At 42.0% G+C, this 15,625-nt stretch overlaps 1 protein-coding gene across 4 annotated transcripts in view; it reads right to left on the reverse strand.

Moving 5' to 3' along the window:
• FHIP1A (FHF complex subunit HOOK interacting protein 1A) overlaps nt 1-15,625 on the reverse strand; it is a 194,596-nt gene that overhangs the window by 68,138 nt on the left and 110,833 nt on the right. For all 4 annotated transcript variants that reach the window (XM_037058406.1, XM_037058405.1, XM_037058407.1 and 1 more), the window contains one exon: nt 10,460-10,691. In XM_037058406.1, the coding sequence (XP_036914301.1) occupies nt 10,460-10,564 (105 nt within the window). In that variant the 5' untranslated portion in view covers nt 10,565-10,691. The remainder of the gene's footprint in view (nt 1-10,459; nt 10,692-15,625) is intronic.

Below are 15,625 nucleotides of genomic sequence, written 5' to 3' on the forward strand. Positions count from 1 at the left end.
TCATCCACCTGATGTCTGCCGTGACAAAAACAAACCACCCCTGATTGTACCAAAATTCACAGGAGACACAGAAGCCATGGCCCACAACAAGGTCTGTGTGAGCTTGATGTTCATCTCTCTCTCATGAGAATACAATGAAGGGGTTTGACTATAGAAAGATGTTTGAAGAAGTGCATTTATAGTAGTTATTTATAGTGCATTTATAGTAGTTATTTATAGTAGTTACCCTCCCCTCCTCCACCTGGATGGCCACCCTTTCAAGGGAGCCAGCAACATCAGAAAGATGAAAGGAAACTGGCGAACGAAAGACACACGCCCAGCAGAATCAACCCTAACATACGACATGTACCTGCACTTCTTCAGGCCAGAAAAAGTTCTGAAATAACCAACTACGAAATGAATTTCTAACGTCCAGAATTTCTGTTTAGGATAATGGAAGAGTATGGGAAATAGTGGTGATGGTTGCATATCACTGTGAATGTGACATGACATTGTTAATGTCGCTGAATTATACACTTAAAAAGGTCAAGATGGCAAATGCCACTTATTTGTTTATTTACTTATTATTTAAATCCTTGCCCAAGGATATTTTTTCATTGCTTTTTAGAGAGTGAAAGAGAGGGGAAGGGATCAAGGGGAGGTGGGGGGGGGGGGGGCTAGAAAGAAAGAGAGAGAGAAATCAGGGGTAGGAGGGGGAGAAGAGAAAGAGAGACAGAGAGAAAGAGAGACAAATGTCCCTGTGAGAGAGAAACATCAATCAGTTGCTCTTTCGCACACTTCCCAACCTGGGATTGAACCCACAACTGTGTATGTGCCCTCACCAGGAATCGAACCCGCAACCCTTTGGTCTATGGGATGATGCTCCAACCAAGTAAGACACACTAGCCAGGACTCATCATATATACCTTACCACCAAACAGAAAAAGTCAACTGACAGTAAAAAATAAATAAATAAAGCCCTAATTGGGTCCTGTGACAGCCCTGGTGTTTCTCTCCCTCGCCGCTGCTGGCCCGTGAATGCCCAGCAATGCTGACTTCTTTGGGAATCAGTATTGGGACCTGGAAATAAAACAATTTTTTATCTCAACTTCCATGTAACTTTATGACTTGGAATTGCTATGGTAATATGTAATCACTTCTTTTAAAATGTATACACATGATGATTTTTAAACAATCCCAAACTGAGGATTTATTGTAATTCCTTTGTGCCTTTCTGAATTGCATGCTATATATGTTGTGTTCTGCAGTACCCTCCTGCCCCAGTTCCATAACGTGCTGTTACATGTTCTGTATTTAGGTTACAGAACTTTTGCAAGTCACTGGGGAAGCTGGCAAAGGTACCATGCTCTGTCAGCGAGAATGAGAGCAAGACAGGAGTATACTTCCCAGGGCAAGGTCTAAATTTCCTCCCTGTCAGAACCAGGGCAAAGGAACCTGTATAGCCCAGGCAAGTTATATCCTTTTAGAGTGAACAGAATCTGCAATCTCCATCGGCTTCCATTCAAAAATTAATAATACTGTCATGAAAAGAAAAAATCACCCCGACACGCCTGAACTGACATTTCCAGTGAGGAAGGCCTTCAGTTCGAAGCTGCCCAGGAGTCACCCGACTCCATGACCATGGCCCACTGTGCCCACTGGACACATCCTCTCTTTCCGACTCCAGAGTGCCCCGCCCTTCCCAAGAAGCCATCTGCAATTCCCCAAGGGCGGATAATCTCCCTGGCAGAAACGCTGAGACCCAACTGTCCACCTCTCCCTTTGCTCTGGCCTGGGTGACACGGCACAGAGATCGCAGTACCACACTTGTCCAAAAGGGGGCTCTACCTCAACACAGCATGTTCTCTGGCCCCACAGCCTGAACTTGAATGTGGATTTGCCTCACATTCTGAAGAACAAATTAACTACACGTTGTATCAGTTCTGTAATGCTGGTGTCCACATACTAAGTTTCTTTAGGAGAGCTATCTACACAGATAGACCCTGGGGTGGAAATGTAATTAAACTTCTCACATGCGCTCAGGCTGTCTGAATGGTCTAAAATTGGGACTGTTCATTTAATATATCAATGGTGGCACAGCAAATTAGATCAATCTTTCTGGAAAATAATCTGGCAATTTGTGCAGAAGCCGTGAAAAAGTTGCCCCTGCCCTTTGACTTGTTAATCTCACTTTGGGGAAAAGGCCTAATGGAAAAAACCCAAAGACAATTTGTTAAAAAATGTTCGCACTGGTGATACTTTTAATGATGAAAAAATATTATTGACCCAAATGGTTAAAAATAAGAGAAATATAATCAAAATGCTATATTACCATATAATAAAGCTATTAAAATAAACACTAAGTGCATTAAATAATTACCTGCAAATGTATACATGAAATAATTTAAGTTAAAAACTAAATATTTGATGACGATGTATGATTAGAAATGTCGGGTTAATTACCTCTTCTTTCCTGTAAATTGATCTAATTTCATGATATAAATAAAAATAAAAGTAGATAAGGTACTGAATAATTTTGTACTAATGTTTCTAAAAAGGACCCAAACACTGAGTTAACAATGATTAATAACTAGAAATCTCATCCTCAGAATTCCTAAGCAATATAAGTTTATGTATATTTATACAATATTCATGCATGTAAATATTATATATCTAAATGTGTATGTATAATACACACCAAAACTATATACATGATCACAAGTTACATTTTTCTCATGAATTAATCTTCATTTATACTATTTATTCCAATGTATTTCTTTGCAAACATCTATTTTTTCTTTTTGCTATGAAAAACCTTAAAAAGAGAGCTGAGATTTTTATACAGAATGTAAACTGTTTAGCAGCTTTTAAGTCAAAAGCACCTTTAAAAAATTTTTTTGTTATTCTATTACAGTTGTTCCACCCCCCCCACCTTGCTCTCCCCTGCCCCGCCTCTCCCCCACCCCGCCCCTACTCCCACAGTCAATCCCACACAGTTGTCCACGTCCATGGGTCATTCACACATGTTCTTTGACTAGTTCCTTCCCCTCTTTCCACCGATATCCTCCCCCGCTCCCCTCTGGTCACTGTAAGTTAAAGCATCTTTATAGTAGGTCCTCCACACCGCCTTCTGGGTTAACGAGCAGGGAAACATGAGAACGGAGCTATAAAAACCCATGACAATATAAGGTTTGATGATCTTTCTGGAAAGGAACAGACCCACTGAAAGCCCTTTCTTCACTCCCAGCCTTGGCTGGGGTGGCTTTACTGCCTGGAATTCCGATGAGTGTATTGCAACACGGCCCATGAGTCACGGAAAACACAATGCCCAGCAAAGTGCCAATTATGCCCGTGTTGCCACATGTCCTTCATCCCTCTCCTTAGGTATCAGGACCCTCCCAGGCCACCTCCCTTTCCTTTCCAGGCAGTCACGCCCATGATGTGCTTTTACAAGTGGGCTCTGCACGCCCACACTCTGGGCCTGGTTCCTATCCTAACTGGGAATGCCTTCCAAGCTCCTTGGCTAGAGCACAACTTGCACTGAAATGCCCAAGCACTTCTGCTTTCATCTTCCAAGTTTGCTGCCCAGATGGGGCCACAGCTCTTTCCATTTCTGCAGACGGATCCCTGACGTGATCTGGACTTGCCCTTACCTGCTCCTTTAGCGCCCACCAAACCCCACTATTCCTGTGTCCCTGATTTTTGCTTGCTGCCTAGTTTTGCCTGTTGATTGACTCTGACCTTCCCATCTTATGGATCCACGCTCCCATAGGCTCACCGCAGTGTCCCCAGGCCTTGTCCACTTTTGGATTATATGCTCTCTCTCCTACTCTCAACCTTGCCTCCGATTTCCCAGCTCCGGCTTCTTCTCAGCCACGTACACTTTCAATCTTGGGGATTCAGTTCAGGGGGAAAAAGACACAGTTAAGGGGGCTGAAAGGATCCAAGAAGGGAAGGGAGTAAAAGCAAACAAAATACACTTTGCAAGTGTTTCCTTTACTAACCACATTCACTTTGTTAGGCTGCAATGATCATTTAAAAAATTAATAGACCCCTGATAAAGCCTGTGGTCAGTAAGCAAGGAAACCAGCTGAGATCAGAAATTATACTGTAAATGTCTGGCTGATCACAGCTAGGTGTTTGCTGATCTACAGTCTGTAACAGATTCTGTGTGTGTGAATCATGAGCCCAGATCACAAACAGATCCACGTGTAAATTACTACAACTCTAAAAAGAAACAAGTAAACAAAAAAGTAACAGTGTGAACGATGGTATACAAATTACCATCTAACCTCCTTTGCCCTTATGTATGAGGATTATTGGGACTAAACAGATTAAAAAACAGCAAGTTTCTTTCACTAAGGAACATCAGCTACTCCTATCCTTAGCTGTAACAATGGCCTCATCAGTCAGTAAAAATGGGTCTGAATTTCAAATGTAAATTCGAAATAGAAAGCTCAAACACTTTCAGAACGAAAGATCTACATAAACCACATAACCACACCTCAAGTTAACAAATGATTATTCTTCATAATAAATGCAAATGCTTCTTTCTCTCCCAGGAGATTACCTTTGACTCCATATTAACACTGTTCTATGATTGTTCATACACACACACACACACACATCAATAGATGATTATTTATGTTACTCTGGTTAGAGCCTAGTTATTTCAAGAAAGTCACATGAGTACAACCCATGCTTCCAAATCCTCTGGAATGCTAAAGTGGCATTGTGGAAAACACCAAGTTACTAAGCAACATTTTCCATCACACAGAAGAGAGGCAGGATGTAACCATCTTAAGCCAAATTCCACTTAATGTACCAAATAACTACAACAGAAGTAAGTTCCTACCCAGCCCTTGTTCACTCCTTAATGGCGATGTCTTTCAGTATGGGGTATTCCTTGAACACCTATTCCCATGCAAGACCCTTACTAAGTCATGTCTTTTTGTAATGTGATTAACAAAAACATGTGACCTTGCACAGGGTGGCTAGTGTCAGCTCCAGTCCTGAACTCCAGAGACTTGTTCACACCTGGGATAAACCAGGGTCAAGCAGAGGCTACTTCCTTGTCTAGTAGTTACTGCAATACAGACACATGGTAGGAACGTCAGCCAACAAAACAAACCATAAACTAATGCCAAGTTAGTTATGTATTTTTCAGTTTAGGCAGAAGGGAAAGGGCTTGAGCCTAGTGGTCCATGTAAAAACACCCCAGAGAACACTGGGACGTCACCTGCAGCGGAAGCAGGCATCACCGAGCACACAGTTGGGGGGGGCTGACATGCCGACGTCCTCAACCACCTCAGCGTCTAACCGAAGCACAAGTTGATGCCTCGACCCTCTGAAGAAGTACATGTTGCTCTGCAGTACTTCCTACTGTCAAGTTCAGAGCTACTTGAAAAGCTAAAAAAGATACAAATTCTTTAAATGTTAGCAAACATCACTCTACTAAGATGCAATGATTAATCATCTCTAATACTTCTCCACTTCCCATCTCTCAAAGATTTGACTTAATTTCTCTCTGTCATTGACTCTGTAGCAAGGTACAAATTAAAAGAATGAAGAAGAACAGAACAGGAGACTGCATGTCACAGGGAACACACTGACATGCACGTCCCAAAGCCTGTAAGTTCTCTACACTTTTTTAAGTAGAGTCAGGCTACCTGAAGCTGTATACACAGACGCTGTACTTAAAACACATTATCTGTTCTTCATTACGGTATTGTGGGAACATGTTTGACCTAATTAACTGACCTAGATGACTGTTTTGTATATCCCCCCACCACTTCCATGAGGAAAAAGGCTGATAAACGTACTAGCTTTTCTCATCTGTCACCATTACTCTATTTGAGCTCTGAAATTTTCTTAGCTTAAAAAACTGTGTAATTGCCCTGGCTGGTGCAGCTCAGTGGATTGACTGTGGGCCTGCAAATCAGACAATCACGGTTTGATTCCCTGTCAGGGCACATGCCTGGGTTGCAGGCCAGTTCCCAGCAGGGGATGCACGAGAGGCAACCATACACTGATATTTCTGTCCCTCTCTGCTTCCCTTCTCTCTAAAGATAAATAAATAAAATATTTTAAAAATTATGTAACAGCCTATTTTTGCAGATAGAGGATAGTAAGGAGAAAGTTGGGCTACTACCTAACTAGGAAGACAAAGAAATATGCATTTCTACTTGATTTCTTTATAACCTATCATCCCAGGTCTCCCAACTCTAAGAGCAGACACCTTTTAAGTATGTAACTAATACTGATTTAATGCTCAAAAGGAGACAGAGAATGGGCAGAACAAAGTCATGAGGCTTCACAAAGTACAGCTGTACCATTAAGAATAACTAGTGTGTGTGGGTGGGAGCAGGGTATTGATTCATATGGCAATATAGTTGAATAGTTTATTATCTAACGGACCAATGCTTCCTACTTCTCGCTCTTTCTTCCATTCAGAAGCAAAGAAGCAAAGACAAGAGGTTAAAAAAAGTATCAACTAGACTACAAACCATTCTTATAGACTACTATAAAAATTAAACACACACACTCCTCCAGATCACTGATTATTAAACACAAGTCCAAAGATCTTACTGGTAGCAAACAATGTTTTAATAGTAGTGTACATTCAAAGTTGTTTTCTAAGCTGCTTAGCCCTTCTAAAGTTGTATTTCATTTTGTCTGTGTTTCAGTTCAACAAGGTATTGAAATCTACAATATGCCGACACTAGTCTTGTACTGAAGATGCAGGTTAAACTACAAATGGTCTCTGCTCCTGAGGTGCTTCTACAGTGAAAGACACTCCAGAGCGAGGCTGTTAGAGCACAGAGTGGAGCATAAAGGAGGGCGGGGAAGGCTCCCTGGAGGAAATGATGCCCCAGATGAGGCCTAGGGAAGGAGAGGCATTAACTAGGCGGACGAATAGTCCAGGCAGAAAGAAGAGCAAGTGCCCAAGGCAGAGGGGCATGACACAGCACAGTGCCACTGCCCAGGAGTGGGGGTGGCTGAGAACTCCAAGTCATTTTTCATTTCCACAAACTAAGTAAGAGATGAGAGGTGAAAGAGGCCAGGACGTAAAGAACCCTATGTGCCATCTGGCCTGCAGCTGGGAGGCCACTGGAATGTCCAACTAACGGAACGATCCAGACAGATCTGGGTTTTAGATTCACTGCTCTGTCAACTCATGATGCAAGATGGCATCGTAGGTGAGAGGCAGTACAGGCTAGAGGCCACTTCCTACAGCCTGGACGCTCCAGAGTCACCATCCGGAAGGCAGCTATTCCTGAATGTCCTCTGTGGAACACTTCTGGGGATGTCGTGAGATCCCTAAATCCAGGGAACAGTTTGGAAACTCGAGTGCATCACTGGGCTATTCAAGGACTCTTCCTGGAGAGCCCCCCCTCCCCATCACAGCCTGCCTTGGGTGATGGTTGGTTATGTAACTAGTTGTCCCTGACACAATGCAAGTTGTAGGTGGACAAGCAGATACTACCCCATCAAAGAGTGCTTTGCAATGCAAGGTCTTGAAAAGAAGCTACTAGGAAACGGTAGAACAGAACCTGTCAAATATATGCTAATTATGCTGAATGTGTACCTCAGTGTACTAACAAACAGAAGCACTCTGGATAAAAAAGTGTTGCATTTGCCAGCTGATGGACCACTCCTGTAAATAACATGTTGTCACCAGCTCTGTCCCTGCCATATTCTTACCAGCCTCACCAGTTTTCCGGGGTTGCCTGAGGGGAGCCCAGGGGCTGCAGCCACACTAGTCAGAGGACTTTTTGTCAGATGAGCTCATCTCTGGTCCCCTGCAGCCCTCTTCATCCACCCCAGCCTGAAGGACTCAGAAAACTGCTAATGTGTGAAACTCCAAAACAATAAACAAATAGCATCTATTCCTGTCCCTGAAGGTCTCATTTCTTACCTCACACTTGGTCCCACATCTCTTCCTTGCTCCAACTTCCTCACTTTTTTTCTACCAACCAAAAAGTGCCAACGTGGAGCATTTGTTTCTAATATCCCTTCTCTAAAATGCCCTTTACATTTCTGTCATCAGTGCCTTCTTTTCCCTCAGTCATGCCAGCAAAATCTAACTACTCCATTCCCCAGGTCATTCCCGTCCATAATGGTCCTCCCCTTTGATTTAACTCCTGCGATCATTATTATTCATTCTATCATCAGGTATCCCACACTGGCATCCAAATTAACTCCTACATTCTTGAAAGGCCCAGAACAAGGCTGACACATTCCTGTGGCCCATCTGTGATGCCCACAGAAACATAACTGAGGTGTGGACTCAGTAAATCTGAATAACCACATTGATAGCCACGTGGATTTCTTCAACCAGTATTTTTATCTGTAAAGGTAACAGAAGGGTCCTCAAGAGCCTTTGGAAGTACACAGAAACTGAGGACATTTTCCAGGTTGGTTAAAAAGGAAAAGCCAAGGCTAAAGAGGTAAGAAACTTGACCAAAGTTAAATAAATGGCTGAAACAACAAGACCAAGAGTGTCCCCACTTTACAACAAGTGTTTACTCACTAAACACCATTCTTTCCGACAAAGTTCTCCTTACCCTCAGCTCAATATTTTCCTGCTCCCACCTAGCACATGCTGTGGTTCAGATTACCCAAAGGGCCTGCCAATGCTGAAGTCACCCATGCTGAATACGGAAATAGATAATATTCCAGAGGCAATATTTACCCCTTCCCCACCGATGTGGGAGAGTTTACACCTTCCTGAATTAAGAAATCCTAACAGCACTCCAACAGCTTTGGAGAAAGCTTGCCCAGGACAGTATCTGAAAGGGCAAATGACTCATCTGCATGAAGTCAAGAGGTTGGTGATAAATCATGCCTTTGAAAAGGGGTACAGAATACTAAACAAATCACATCAGAGATACCCCAGCAGTAATGATTATAGTCAAAGGTATTCTACACAAACAAACAAACAAACAAACAAAATGGAGCCCAGAGCAAAGAGCACACATTAGAATGAGAGACTTCTTCAGCCCAGTGGAATGACTGTGGCTGAAATTGTCCTCAGTGTAAAACATCTGACTGTGCACACTTATGACTTAAAGAAAATGAGGACAAATAATTCAGTTAATAAAATATATGCATGCTAATACACGGATATATTTTGCACGTTATAAACACGAACACTGAAAAATAAACAGAGAAAGAGGCCCTCTGAAATATTCTTTCCACGCGTAATAGCCTGTTGGACACACCCCTGAGGGGTCACCACCCTATGTGGAGCCAGCACTTTAAAGTCCTTATAAAACTACAAAGCCAAAGATAATTAATTACTCTGCTACCTGGAAAACTCCTGAATTATTTTCTTCCCTTTGCTGAAGCAGATGCACTCTTGACATCTAGAGAAAACCCATTAGGATTCTAATGGTAAAAAGTCAGAGAATTGGAAATGCATAAAATTTTTTGGAAGCTTTACACTGGTCACTGACAAGAGGCTACACGGCGTAAACGACCCAGAAGAAGAACTGATTTTGTTTTTGATCTAAACCGTGTCCCCTATAATTGCCATGATTTACAGGCTCAGTGCTTTGACCCATGTGCCATTTCTGGCCACAGGAAGGGACTGGTTAGTCATTAAAAAACTGTCACATAAATAGCCACTTACCGCCTCACCTGGGAGTGTCATGTTGGACAGGTACTAAAGAATGCCAATTTTACTTATTTTACTGCTCATAAACTCCCTGAGTGAAGGAGTGAGCTGGTAAATTTTCTGAACACTCAACCCTTCATTTTCCATACAAGCAGGTCAGAGTAGAGTCACAAAGAAGTCAAAATGAGTAATCAAAAAACTTTTATATAACCAGCTCTGTAATGACTTCACATACCACCCGGCACCTGCTTTCCTTGAACTGCACGGGCCCACCAGCCTGGAAAACGGTAGACTACAGAGGTCAAGGGTCTGAGACCAAGTTCTTGCTTGAAAACTCACCAGTTCTACAATCTCAAGCAAGTTACTCAATCTCCCATTCCTTCACCTGGAACATGAGGGTGCTAATATTAACTGCCTCGTGGGTTTGCAGAAAGATTAAATGAAGTTTGGCATTTGAAGTAATCGGCACAGCACTTGGTAAATAGCCAGTCACTGTGTGCTTTAGTGTTGTTAGAGTGTGAAACTTCCGGATAAACCTCAGCAGGGAGGAGGGGAAGTGAGAGGGTGCACACGTGGCCAAGTATATTGAAAGTGATGTCAAATTCACTGGAAGGCCAACTGCTGTTCTTCTAAAAACGTCTGAGGAACATACATGTCCCCCAATTGCTTTTGTGAAAATCGTGGTTTTTAACCAGATACCTTCTCTAGGAAGGCTAGAAGAGAGTTGCTTTTCTTCCTATGGGAAGGGGTTTTCCTCCCTCCATTTCTGGAAGCCCGGTTACCTGCCACAGAGGTAGGAAACCCTGGTTCAGTGTGATGGCGGCCTCTAGACCAGCAGAGAAGGCGGGACTCATACAGTACCTGCGCCCAGTGGTTCTTAAATACAATCATGCATGTTTCCGGGTCGACTCCCTGCAGGCTCACAGCCTGCTGGAGTTTGCTTTCAGTCGCAACCGATGACATCATAGAACTTCATAAATCAATGCTTCTAAGTCATATTTGATTTTCACGAGAATTTTGTAAGCAGTCACTAACTTTCGAGTATCACATTAGAAATGTAACTTCTTCGCATTTCATCGTCACCTTCCAAAACCTGTAATGACAACAAAAAACGCATCTCATTATGTTCACATATTGAATAGGAGGCTGACTGCTATATTTAAACCAAGGCACAGACGTTTTCAAAGTCCAACATGGAACGAAATATATGCAGAATAGACATTTCTACTCAATCAAAAGGCTTCCCCATGTTCTCTGTCCTTGCTACTAAAAACATAAACAAATGATACTACCAAAGCTACATGCATAAATTAAGCAAATAAGGTTTATTCTCTCCACTACCACCAACCACAACCCCCTAGACTATAATTCTAAATCACTCAAATCTACTTTCTATAATCAAGCAAGAAACTATGATGCCAATGTCTGTGGAGTTTAAAAATATCCAGAAACAGGAAAACCATTAGTTAATGGTGACAGAAACAAAAGACTTGATAAAACTTGAGGTCATTATAAAACAACACCCAGATTCCTGGGTCCAATGTTATTGAGGTTTGTTTTTTTTTAATTCAAAGGCTGTCACAATGGAACTGAAAGCATTCTTAGTTATGGTGTGGCTACAAACTGAGAAAAGATTTCTAGGTTTTCTGAAAATAATAGAATTCCAAGTAACCCTCACAAATCAGAGACAGAAATGATCCATCAAAAACAAGATAGTGCACACTTACGAATGAAAAATGAACTTTGTGGATAAAACATGAGAAAGCCGAAATACAAAAGACTCCCAGCAGGGAGAAAAAAATACCGAGGTCATGCAGTGAATGGTGGATATGACCCAGGCACACGACGCTCACTCTGACAAGAGAACTAGGAGACGGCTGTTATCTCACCATGAACGCACTGGGCACCATTCAAAACACAATTTTATTAGGGCACACTCTGAAGAGAAATCAGAGCAAAGTAATTACACTGTGATTACACTTATCAAAGCCCTGGAAAACAAAATCCATGATAAAATTCCAGCCTTGCAGCACCAAAAGAAAAACAAAAATGACTATTTTCAACGGATGGATACAAAGGGTACTACAAGGAGAATGCTGGTAAATAACTAAACAGTAAAGTGTGAGAAGGAAAGCTCGAGGTGATGACTCAGGTTCTACTTAAGGGTCAAGTTCTCTGCCGGGAGTGGAACTACACACTGGAAAATAGTTCAGGAACTTTCCAGACAAATGCTTCTGCTGGGGGCAGGAGGCCAGCCATTTGCCATAAAAGGGTCTTTAAAAAATGTTAGGCATACAGACAGAAACCTTGCAAGGATTAATAATTGCAAAGAACAAAACATTTTTAAGGAGACTGAATGAGGACTAAAGTATAGAAAAAGCAGAAGGCCTGTTAGGAGGACGAATGCACATACGACGTGCCCAAGGGACACAGCTGTGTGTATCTTCTGTGACTGCATTTTATTATTTAAATTGGTGAATTCCCCAATGTATAATTTCTAGTAATACAAAGTTGTTGTTTTCAACTGCCTTGTTGTCCTAAAAATAATACTTCTGTGACAAATGTCCAGGTCTTTTATTCAGATGATGTAATGATATGAACAAGGAAAATCAGAATGTTTTGGTTTAGTACTGGTCGGTGTGGCTCGGTTGGCTGGGCATCAACCTGCAAGCCAAAAGATCGTGGGTTCGATCCCTGGTCTGGGCACATACAGAGGGCAGCCAGTCGATGTTTCTCTCTCTCCCTCTCATCCTTCCTCCCTTCCCCCCTCTCTAAAGAAATAAATGTTTTTTTAAAAAAGAATATTTTGGTTTACCCTAGAGGTTGAAAAAGTTGAACACTTCTAGAGATTCCTTCAAGCTCCAAGATTCTCAGATTCTTCTTTAAAGCTTTGCGGGGAACACACAGCATGCCAAACACCTCTACATCAAAATAGACACCCGTGCTCTAAGATCCTCGAAGTTAGTTCTCAAAGGGATTTTACATGCAGCCTGTCAGGCAGTGAGACTGCATGACAGATAAGACACATTTCTTAGCTTAAGTCATGAATTTACTAGTTGATTTTGATGGAAATAGAATGTAAGTCTCTCGATTCCCAGTCCAGTGTTCTTTCTAGAAAACTATACTCTCCTTTCTCCTGGCTAGAATCCCCGACCCTATTCGCGTAAGGTCTCTGAACCTTCTCTGAGAAAAGTGCATCACACTTGACTGATACTTATCCAATCAGACATTCGAGGCAGATGCCTGAAGAATCTAAATGTGTCATGAGTACAGAAACCACGACCTGGAGAAAATCTGATGGAGAAAGGAGGTGTGTCAGGCAAGTCAAGCAGGCCACATCGGAGAACAAAACCCTACGCCAGAAGATCCTAGAAATGCAAATACTACCTAGCACACCGAGAGAGCAGAGAGCTGAATAGTGCACTGTTTCTCTTATTCCCAAGTTAGGGTATTAAAGCACAGGCATGTCCCCAGGGCAACATAAACCTGAAAGGAAGAGACAGCTCCATGTTTAAGGGGCAGTCGAAGGATGCATTTCCTCACGTACTAGGACTTTCATTATATTTCTGCCTTGGACTGTTAGTAGGCTTTACTTTTTCCTTTTCTGGCTTTTTTCAATTCCAAGCTTTTTATTTAACTCTCAGATCACAGCTAACAATCCCAAGTGAAGAGCGGAGAAAGACAAAACTAAGTAAAAAAGCCGTGAGCGGGTGAAAGACGCAACAGTCCCCAGGATGTGTGCTGTCAGGAGTGCGGACGGCATCACCAGACACGTCCCTTCGGCTGTCCTGCTCCCTCTTCAGCCTCAGGCATCCGAAGCTGGGAATGCTGGCCGTTCTTAGCACATATTTGGCCTGCCCTTCCCGTAAATCCACACATGCACTTCAACTCCAATTTTGTGCCTAAGAGAGAGCCCTATAAGCCACCCAGGCCCTAACAAGTAATTTTTCTTCTTTCTTCAAACAAACAAACCACCACACCAAAAAAATACCCAAAGGGCTGTTTTTCCAACAGTGGTTGCATGTGGTTTTGTGGTATGGTTGTTGAGTTTTCCGGCATGGGAGTGGGGGTGGGAGAGGGGAGTTACCAAAATAGATATATAATAGCCTACTATATCAGCACAAATTCTATACTGAAAAGACAGAACTGCCTGCATTACTTACAAAGAGAACTGACTATATTATTTACAAAGATATTATTGGTGGTCAATTTATACAGGACAATATTATACATAAGAACATTTTTCATCAATTAGGAAAGAAAAATTCTACTGTTGGAGACAGCGATAACTGGTGTAAAAACCATATGTATTTTTATTTGCCCTATTTGGCAAGTGTGTGACATCTTTCATTTCACTGTGAGAAAAGCATAAGCGTACACTCCACGTCACCAAACTATAAAATACACCAGATGGTCACAAAAGCCGAGCTTCTCGTCACCTAGATCACACCCCTTCCCAATGTAAAACTTCCTTTGACCTCACTCTGAAATAAACAAATATCTAATTTTAGCCTCTTTCAAACACTACAATACTTAGGATACCTATGAGTGTGTCAAAATTACATTTTTCCCCGAATGACTATATTTTACTGTATTATTTCTCTTTCACTATCAGACTGAACTTACAATGTAAACATTTTGGCATTTAATTCTATATTATCTCACACCATCCTTCAATTATTTTATTTGTTTCGATGTAATATCCTCTAAGAACAAATTGTAAAATGTTCCTTAAGGGACAGAATTGCATGGCCACCTTAAAGGGAGAGAGAGCAAAGAGAACACTTTTGTTGAGGAAAAATAATCATATTTGCAGGCCTAATGGGAAGGAACCAGTAGCATGAGAATTTGAAGATTTTTTTAAAAAAGGATTTGATGATGTTCCAAGAGAAGAAATGTGAAGTGCAGCACACAGGTGCAGGGGGGCTGGAAGAAAGGGAAGTGCCTTAGCAAAGGGGATGTCTTAACCTTGATGGGAAGACACGGCGGGTTCCCTTCCCACCCTCCCTCCTTCCTCCCACCTGGTATTTCTCTGGTCGGCTGGTGGAAATGGTCAGAGCGTAGGTGGATTTGAAGTGGGGGACAAAGCAGAAAGGCCAAGAGTTTTTAGCCTGGTTTTCCAACTATAGAAGTCAGAAAAGTTCCCTCTTGGAGACTTGAGCTTTGAACTGGAAAAAAATGCTCCAGGACTCTGGTTCCTGAAGTTAAAAATGGGGCTCTCGGTTTGGGACCTCACTTAGGTGAGTAGTTAGGGTTAAATGATCATGTCTTAGGTCTCTCCCAACTCAAAAGTCATTATTTTATGTACTTTATTATAACTGCAATACTAATTGGGAAGAGGTGGTTAGATAAATCATTAAAGAAGGGTGCTGACCACTGTAGAAAAATCTTTGAAAGAATTCTAGTTGTAATTGGAATTCTATCTGATTGCTTTTTTTTTTTTTTTTTTACTATTGAAGCATATTTTACTTAAGGAACCCAAGGCACCAGACTCAACCATCTCAAACATACAAACAAACAAACAAACCAAATTCATGGTTGGTCAATTTGCTTCTTGAACAACTGCCAGTTTGAAATCTCATTGTTATAGAATGCACTCTGAAATGCCCTGAACTGGCTGCTACTAAACATATAAAAAGCCTATTACTGTAAAAGTGCTTATCATGAAAAATTGCATCTAAGGGTGAAGACTCTTCAAATATTGGGAATTCTTGAACGAGGGGGACCTTGTGCCCTCAATTATAACTAATAGCAGTGAGGGGAATTCGTTCGGGGTCAAGCTACCTCAGACAACCTCGACTTAGAGCCTAATAAGATCCTGTTAAACCTCAATCCTCCTTGCGCTCAAATCCTCTGGCCCGATTTCCTTTCCTCTCTCGCTGCCGTATCACATGGCAGCGCTGGGCTGTGGAAAAGAAAGCTGGCACCTGACTCTCCTGGACCCTGTCCCGGGCCTCCCTCAGGTGCCTTCGTGTTTGACTCTGGCTCCTTCACTGTTCACTGTCCATCATTTCAGTGAAGCAGAAT

The sequence above is a fragment of the Sturnira hondurensis genome, unplaced genomic scaffold (genome assembly GCF_014824575.4).
Source record: "Sturnira hondurensis isolate 20B ecotype Veracruz unplaced genomic scaffold, ASM1482457v3 Scaffold0010128, whole genome shotgun sequence".
In the NCBI taxonomy this organism is placed as follows: Eukaryota; Metazoa; Chordata; class Mammalia; order Chiroptera; family Phyllostomidae; genus Sturnira; species Sturnira hondurensis.